Source organism: Pempheris klunzingeri, chromosome 19, assembly GCF_042242105.1.
Source record: "Pempheris klunzingeri isolate RE-2024b chromosome 19, fPemKlu1.hap1, whole genome shotgun sequence".
NCBI lineage: Eukaryota > Metazoa > Chordata > Actinopteri > Acropomatiformes > Pempheridae > Pempheris > Pempheris klunzingeri.
The window spans coordinates 14,621,256-14,630,425 of record NC_092030.1 but is presented as its reverse complement, the minus strand read 5'-3'; the positions used below and the strand labels follow the sequence as shown (position 1 = coordinate 14,630,425).

General features: G+C 44.7%; 1 protein-coding gene across 1 annotated transcript; it reads left to right on the top strand.

The window, feature by feature from the left end:
* Positions 1 to 4,870: 4,870 nt before the first annotated feature.
* On the top strand, positions 4,871 to 8,516 carry klf4 (Kruppel like factor 4). Its single transcript, XM_070850434.1, has 5 exons — positions 4,871 to 5,132; positions 5,257 to 5,368; positions 6,080 to 6,956; positions 7,678 to 7,848; positions 8,303 to 8,516. The coding sequence occupies exons 1-5, from the start codon at positions 5,128 to 5,130 to the stop codon at positions 8,476 to 8,478; spliced, it is 1,341 nt and encodes a 446-aa protein (XP_070706535.1). The 5' UTR covers positions 4,871 to 5,127; the 3' UTR covers positions 8,479 to 8,516.
* Positions 8,517 to 9,170: the final 654 nt, after the last annotated feature.

Below are 9,170 nucleotides of genomic sequence, written 5' to 3'. Positions count from 1 at the left end.
ATTAAGGCTGACATGTTGTTCATGTTCATCCACTGTGGATGTAAAACAATACAAATCAGTCAAACATAACAATCTATGATATGAGGCTGGTACTCATTTTGCTTGTAGTGAGGTTAGTGCAGATAGAAACGCGAGCCAGCCCAAGTTCTCTGTATGTCAACAAGGTGAGCTCATGGGAAGTCCCTGATTCTCCCATGTCAGACAGACAGACAGAGAAACACATTTTCTCCAGCTCTGGCAGCCCCGTCTCAGGCCTTTTCTTTTTAGAGGCTTCTAATCCTGGCGGGCCCCTGGTCTGACGTCACAGGGCCCTCCCCCCACCCGTCTGTCTGTTGATGTGCTGTACCCACACTCTCATTTCCTCCACAGCTCACGAACGCCAATATCTGCTCTGGTCCTCTTGGCTTCTGACGTCTGAGCATCTGATTAAAGCAGACTGCCTCATCTGGCCAGCTGAGGGGGTTAAACTCTGGAGGAGAAAGGAGGCGCTGAGTGAATATACGGGCTGGTGTGGGTAAGAGGCAGCCATCCAAGCTCCCTCTCCTCCCCCGAATTGCTCTTCCCAACTTCCCCTGTTGTGTGTCTCTTATTCGGCTGCCTGAGCTGCATCATGTGACCAGGAAGTGTGGCTCCCCTCCATTTCCCCTCCTGACAGAAAGGAAATATTGTAACAGAGGGGGCCGGCACTGGGCTCTGTTACGTCGCTGGTTAAAAATAACTGGCATATTTAAGGCTGCCGAGGAATCCCAGGGCAGGCAAAGGCTGGACAGCCTGCCGCCCGACAGGAGCTCTCTCCTCCCTCATGCTCTCTTCCGCGCTGACTTCTCCCTCTCTCTGCCTCCTTTTCTAAGGCCATTTTGCTTTACACAAACCCAGCAACATGACCACGACCACCGCCCAATACCTCAGGCACATTTTCTTACCCCTGTGGAAGCCCACCGCTAAATTATACGATGTGTTGAAAGCTTAGTGTTGGTTGGTTGCATCCCAGCCCGGCCGCAGCTTTGTCCAGCCATAGAGGCTTGGCTGGGATTGTCCAAACAAATAGCCCCCACTGACTGAGACCTCATCCATATGCATACCATCACATGGAAGAACTGTCAACCAGTGCCGTCTGTTAGCATAGTAGCCCTTTGGAAAACAAATATAGAACTATTTTGGCATAAAATGATCAGAGCTCATTTCTGTCACTGTGATGATTTATGTGCAAGGCTCCGTTTGCTCGTCAATTTCTGGACCATGGTAACAGGTGTGGTGACATCTGTGAGCGTTAAAACTCTTTTGGGTCGAGCACAAGGCCGTCAGGTAATTAGATTATTAGCAATGAAACAGTCAAACAGTCCTGGTCAGTCACCTCAGATAAGCATTTTAGACAATTTATAGGTTTTTGAGAGTAACGATTATAAATAGGCACTTAACTGATGTTCTCACTAATCACCATAATTTGTAATATGAATGTTGCACACCATCTGAAAGGTTCTGATTTTAGTTACAAATCTACTCTTGAAGATGCAATTATTATAAAATTATGAATAATTTCAGGCAAACATTCACTACTTGCAGCTTTTTACATCACTGTTTTAACTGCATTTCTTTTTGGCTCTGGACTGTTGGTTGGTCAAAACAAACCGTTTGTCACCACTGGGATTGGTGCTTGGCTTTTTTTTCACTACTTTTTGACATTTCATAGCCCAAACATTTAAATGATAATACAAATAATCACTCATTTCAGCCCCAGAAGCTGTATCATCATTTTAGAATTTAAATACCTTATCACATGGTGTATATTTTGTTGTTTTCATTATGCAGTTGTCATGGCTGAATAGTAGGTTATGATCTATTAAAAGATGTTGGTGTCAAAAGGAGGATAAATAGCAGAAATTAAGTGAAATGACGCGCTTTATTGAGAATAGTTTTTTCAAACATAGCTCTTTTTGTGGCAGTGCCACTGGAGTCTTTCAGCAGGGACTTAACTTTGAACTAAAACACTAGAATAAAATTTAAAAAATGCTGTTTCAGAGAAAAAGATCATTACAGTGATGCGTGTCATCAGTGCCTTGTCAGCTGAGCTGCTCGAAGGTTGTTTGGCTTCACGCTGAGTGATAAAACAGACAGAAAGTTCCTGCATATAATTGTATTAGAGCTGATGTGAGGTGGAGAGGAGTTAAGTGCAGCACGGAGAATCGAAAAAAGCTTGACTCAGCTTTCGCGAATTAAGGAAAGAATGAAAGCTATTTTTTAATTACTGCGCAGCATCTGGAAGAGAGCATTGAAAACCTCAATATCTGGAGTTATGATCCGCTGGTACTCATATTCACTTGGGTACTTTCCAGGAGGGGGAACTTAACCGAGGGACACCGCTGGAAACCATGTCAGTCACATGCACACCAAAAGGGGAAAGCTGTACAGTTGAGTTATTTGACTACTTTCACTCCATCTACATAATATCAATTTTCACAACTGTATGACTGGTTTATCAACTGTGTTTGATCTTGATTTGAATATTAGCATAACCACAGAATATAGCTGTACTGTGTCTGAAATTACCAAATACCTAAGCAGTCGAAACGCTGGGCCTTGCCAAGAGCAACACCTGAGCTCACCTTTAAAACAGTAATTATTTTAAAGATGCCTCTTCATGTAGGTGTCTTGGCATCCACGCTTGATCCACACTGATAAAGAAGCTTTATCAGGTCATCTGTTGAGGTTAACAAGAGGAAAATATGACACCTCTTAAGTTTCGAGGTAGTACTCAATGGCCATCCTTGTTGATACAATAGCATTACCTCAATCTCTCCACATCCGATTCTTGCAGTTATGTCACCAATCCCGTAATGACTCCTTGTGGGGAGGGTATTAAGGCAGCTTGCGTTTTCATAGTCCCAGTACATTCAATTAATACTGTAAGTGTTGCATTAACATATTCCATACAAAGGCTTGGTGTGTGTTACCAAATCACCATGACTTCATTGTGTCATGAAAAGCACACAGTGGTGTCATCTTCCCTTCCTTTATGGCTTTTCTCTATTCCTCTTCTTTCTGTCATTATAGCGAAGCAAAGCGCCTCAGTTGTCAAAGTCAACCCTTTGTTTTCAGGATCATTTTCAAAACCATTATCTCTCACCATAAAGAATATGGATATGATGACATGGTATCCATTGTGTTCCTACCTGCTGTAGGAAGCAGGTCTTCCACAACAAGAGATGTAGTGCAAATATTGTAGGTCTAGAGCCATTACTACTCACCACGCGATGGGAAAATACACATATTACTGTTTGGAGTTTCACTGTTAATACAGAAAAAAGAACATGACTGGTTGCTCAACAGGGTACACTTACTCTATACTCTCATCCCATGCCATTGAAGTCTATAATTTCCCCCCCACATGTTCAACCAAAGCAACGTGCATTAATGCAATTTAAAACTTTGAAAATAGGCACCAACATCCACTGACAGTAAACGTGTCCTGTTGCAGTGACGGCGTGTTTGTTGACATGCCCAACGGACAAGATCCTGATGCAGCAGGATCAGCGGCAAGTGCTTTGTTTGCTCTTGCACTGAACTCTTGAGTAAATGTGTCTAATTATGTTGGACAGATAGGTTTGTGTTAGCTCGCTAGCTCTGAGCAAACACTCCCTGAACCCAATTCAAACTAAACACTGAACAGTTCTCAGCATTTCTAATGTTCCCAGGTGAGGTACATTTTGTTTCCCATGGAGGATTTTCACAACTATAGCGTAGTCTTAAGTTGATTCTTTTTCATGGGGCTTTTTTGAGTGTGATTTGAACAGTAGGCCAATACATATTGTTTAATGACGACAGGCTTGATTAGGGTTAGATTCAAGATTAATTTGGATCACATTTATCTTTATGTTCCTATGAACCGCATTTCTTAGAATAAAGTGTTTAAGACTGATTATCTTTCAGAATTTTGTCTGTCCATGATTTGGATCTGCTACGTGTATGTGCATATACAATACACTACACATATGGCTACTGATCCTGCCGGCTAAATTAGGCATACTGTGATAAAAAATAATACTGTGATATTATAATAACTATATTATAATATCACATTTAAAAACCTCAAATGTTATTTGTCAAGTGCACATGTGTTGTATGGGGCTTGGCTCCTATTGCAATCCAGTGATGTAATATAATATCCACAGGATATGTTGCACCTTCTAGTCATTTTCATAATCATTCAAAGCAGTTTTTTTAACACTATAGTTACAAGTCAGTCATACAGGAGAAACTCAAGTAGGAGGAGACAAACAGAAGCGATGCTACAGGAGCAAATGTGGGTTAAGGACATTTCGTCATGGAAGAGGTGGAGCTCGAACCGCCGACCTTCCGCTTGATGGACGACCCACCTCATCTGCATCTCTGCTAATAACACCTCCACTGTGTCTGTCACCACTTGCCAACAACTCCACCTATACACTTGGAAAAGACAGACGAATTACAAGGCGTTATAGTTTGTCAAATGTGAGTACAGGTTCGTCGCCTGCTGGTCAGGTGAGAGTACATCCAGGTAACGCGCATGCCCGCGGGTGACGTCATTAATAACGCTCACTGTTGTTCCCATTTCAGGCGGTGTGAGAAAACGCGCTTCACGCACATTTCACAGGGATAACAGCAGTAAGGGTTGGTGCCGTTGCTATGAATACAAACAAACCTCTCTCTCCCTCTCTCTCTCTCTCTCTCTCTCTCTCTGCTCTCTTCCCCGCTCGCCCCAGCCTCCCCCACGTGCTCCCTCCCTCGCGCTGTTGTTTTCCGTGCTTGTTGCGCGGCAACGTAGGCGGTGCTCCTCGAGCTCCAGTGATTTAAGGATACCTCTCACGCGGTTTTCTCACTCGAGCCTGCCGGTCTGCTGCATGGCAACAGGCGCGAGGGATTCCCCCAGTACGTCGCCTCCCGGTCTTCCAGTTAAAAAAAAAAGAAAAAAAAACATACTTTAGGGTTAAAAATCAGTCTGTGTGCGTGCGTCTTCATCAGCGGCAGCATGTGCTGGAATACAGCATAACGCGCGAGGCGGAGCTGAAACTTTAAGCCCGGGGATATTTACCCAAAAGCCAGTGCAGTCGCACCGACAGCCCAGAGGACTCCGCGTACACATTCCCATTGATGAGGTGTGGACCTTGAGAAACTTTTAATGGCAACATCTGAGTGATGCGCGTCTGCTTGTGGACTGTACCGGACTGCTGTTCCAGGATCGCTCCAAAGGGATTTACGCTATTTTCTGTTTAATTTCAGGCAGCCTCCAAATGACGTCGAGATGGCTTTAGGTGGGACTCTGCTTCCATCAATATCCACGTTCGCCAGCGGCCCCACTGTCAAGAGCAAATCCATAGGAAGTGCCAATCCAGTGAGTAGCCAGCCTGGGGTCTCCTCTCATTGCATGCCAAATAGCCACGGGCATCCACGAATTGTGTGAGGGGGATCATGCTGTTTATTATCACAGTGTAGATGTTTTCCAACGTGTCGCTCCCATGTTATTATGGGCACAGTTAGGGCTTGACTCCACGCTCTACTGGGGCGTGCACCAGTTTACACAGGCTACCTGGTAGGCTTTCAGCGAGCATGGAGACAGTGAAAGCACATGCTGCGGAAAACAGCCAGATGCCCACTATTATGATTATTATTATTATTGAATTCAATAGGCTATAAATTGATATCAAGAATCTTCTTATGTGGCCTGATCATTTGATCAGGTGTTACTCACCAGTGCCACCACTAGTGCTATCCAGTGCAGTTTTTTGGGGAAGGAGAGTAATCTGTATTCTAGGAAGTGCTCTGTGCCAAGGACACTTGCTACACCAGATGTAGCTCTGTAGCTGAGCCCTCATAATAATAATCACTTTCTGTGACAGATCCAGGTTCTTTTTTCCTTGAAGCATCACCTTGTATTTGTACCTGATGCCTTTATCTACTGAAAACAAGCTCTAATTGCTAAGTAAGACAGGGCAAAGTCAAATGTGATTGTCTTGGCTACTGTCTGTCTCTTATAAACAGTAACAGGACACAAACAAGCAGCCCATACAGCGCAGCCGTTAATGCCTCTGTAACTTTCCTCTAGAGATGGAAGGAGGAGTTGTCCCATCTTAAGAGACCCTGTGTGCCAACCGGAAGCAGCTGCTCTGACCTAGACCATCCCACTGCCACCAGCACAACAAGCCTGAGCATGTCCAAAAAACACACAGAGCCTGACCTGGACTTGGACTATGACTTCATTCTGTCTAACTCCATTCTGCAGCAGCAACAACAACAGCAGCAGCAGCAGCAGGAGGAGGCCATGGCATGCAGCTCTGCCCAGGCCCTGTCTCCTTCTCCCAGCTCTTTCTCCTCGTCCTACCCACTCCCCTCCCCTCAGGGCACTGCCAGCGAGCTGCTGTATACCATCCCAGATATCAGCGACGTCTCGCCCTCTGGAGGCTTCGTAGCAGAGCTCATGAGACCAGAGTTGGACCCAGCTTACCTCCAACCCACCAGCCTCCACGGCAAGTTCGTGGTCAAGACAACAATGGACATGGGAGAATACAGCCAAGGAGTGAACGTGAGCAAGGCCTGTGTTAATGCTGCGTCGGACCCACATCCCTCGCGGGCCTCACCGTCCTTTCCCTGCCACAGGATAAAGCAGGAGAACCCCAGTAACTGTACAGTCTCGCAGCCCATAGACCTACACCTGGCTGGGGTGAACTCCCAGGGCCAAGGGAGACAGCAGCATCGCCCCAGCCACTTAGATCTGCATGGCTTCCCTGGCGGAGGGAGATCTATGACAGGCGGCAGGTTATCCTCCTCCTCCTCCTCCCTCTCCCCAGACCATCCTCTGAGCCGGGAGCACCAGGTTCTGGGGCATCCCCACTCACAGATCACTCTACCTCCCCAGGGATACCACCATAGCTCCCCGCAGAGCTACAACTCCTACCCTCAGCCATCCTCCATACAGTACCAAGGTTAGTGCATGTTTCTTTGTCTCCTTATTCAGTGCGTCTATATTTACTTCGTTGTAATGTCTTGTGGCTACTGACAGCTGCAACGTAAATGGAAAAAAAACATTTATTTAGATTCTATCATCAGTCAGAGAATACACGTAAAATAGACTAACAGAGATCAGACAAGAGGAACATGAAGTTCATAGAGTTTATTCAAATACATCTCATAGAACCTTAAGGACTTTAATTATACCCCCAAACCAGTAGTTCTAAAGATCTGAAACCTGCATCCCATGGCCTAAGCAACCCCTCTTTTAAAGTTCTTCAAACCAGCCAAAATAGATTTGACATTTCCAGATGTTTAACAAAATATAGTTATTTTGTTGTTTTCATAGGATCGGTGTTGAGTATTCATTGTCGTGCTCCTTTGCATTCATCTTCTACATTATAGTATTTCTTTTTTAGTTCTTTGAAAAACTGGCACGTTTTTTTCTTTTGTTTTAGAAGAAGGCTGAAAAAACAACACATTTCTAAATGATTAGGGACATTGTACAGCTCCTCCTGTGTGTCTGAAGTGATTAAGTGCTTTCTTTAGCAGTGCTCCAAAATACAATATGATCTGCCATCATGTAAGCCAAGTGCGATAACCTGTGACCTAATTACACTGTCTTATATCTGACAGATTTATACACTCTATATTTTCCACGCATGCAATGATGACCATGATCTTTTGACCCCACAGATCCCCTCATGATCTCCAGTGGGGACTGCTTGCCAGAGGAGCCAAAGCCTAAACGTGGTCGGCGCTCCTGGCCGAGGAAGAGGGTTGCCACACACACGTGTGACTATGTTGGCTGTGGGAAAACTTACACGAAGAGCTCCCACCTCAAAGCACATCACCGCACACACACAGGTATGTAACTGTATGTTGGATGTTCTATACTGGGTTTTTGTCAGCCATCTTTTGTGCTGTTTAGATCTGGTTTAATTGAAATTGTGTCACCTATTTTTGGTTTTTATTTTCTATTAAACACTGTTTGATGCAGTCGTTTCATACTGTTTTCATTGTTCAGAGATCATTTTTACTCAACCTCATCTGTTGCTAAATTTGTGCCAGCACATTGAATTATCGAGTCATGAATGGGGGTTAGGCTGGTGGGGGATGGGTAGTTGTTCGGCAGGTGCCGCGAAACAGGTTGATACTGATCCCTGCTCAAATACAAACCCCGTGCTGATTGGCCTGGCCTTTATACGCTAGCTGCAGGACAGGACGGACCTCTTTTCTCCTCAAGGTGGGGAAGGTTGGGCCAGTTTAACCTGAGGGCCGGCACTAACTGCTCCATCTGTGCATTGTGTTTCCATCAAAGGGGAGAAGCCTTACCACTGCGACTGGGAGGGCTGTGGTTGGAAGTTTGCACGATCGGACGAGCTCACACGCCACTACAGGAAACACACGGGCCACCGGCCTTTTCAGTGTCAGAAATGTGACCGGGCCTTCTCGAGGTCAGACCACCTTGCTCTCCATATGAAGAGACACTTATGAGACTTGGCGATGGAATGAAGGCTCCAGAAAAAAAACAACCAAATGTTAGAAGAACCCTGAACAAACATGTGAGCTACACTTTATAAAACCATAATTTGCCTTCCTGCCGTTGTCAGGCAACAAGACAAGCTGTGGTGTTCACGGCAAAAAGAGCATTACTCCCTTAAAAATGTCTCTCGACTCTGATCCCGTCTTTCCACATTGTGCAGGCGACTTGACGAGACCTCTCAGTCAGGGTTGTAAACTTTTATGAAAGGGACCAAACTGGAATTTGTCTTATTTAACCGACAAAACTTGGAGGACCAGGTGCCAACAGCTTTCAACTGGAAATGTATTTTTGTCAGGGAAACCAGGAGCAACAGACAAACATCTCCAGAGGCCTTCTACCAGCAACATACCAATATAGGCTCTGTTAACAACTACACACTGTTCAAAATACTGTATTAATGAATACATCTATATTTATATACACATTTCACCTGCAATGCCATTAATTTCAGGTACAATTTTAATTTATACAGAATGGTGCTCAGTGACTCTGAAGAAGGATTTTCTTAAAAGAAAAGGTACCAAAGATTAAGGAAAACATACAAAAGGGTGAAAGTATGAAAAAGTGCCAAATGGTGTGTGTTTCTTAGAAACCTCTCTTCCAAAATCTGACTTAAATCAGGTCACTTCACTTATAAACGGTG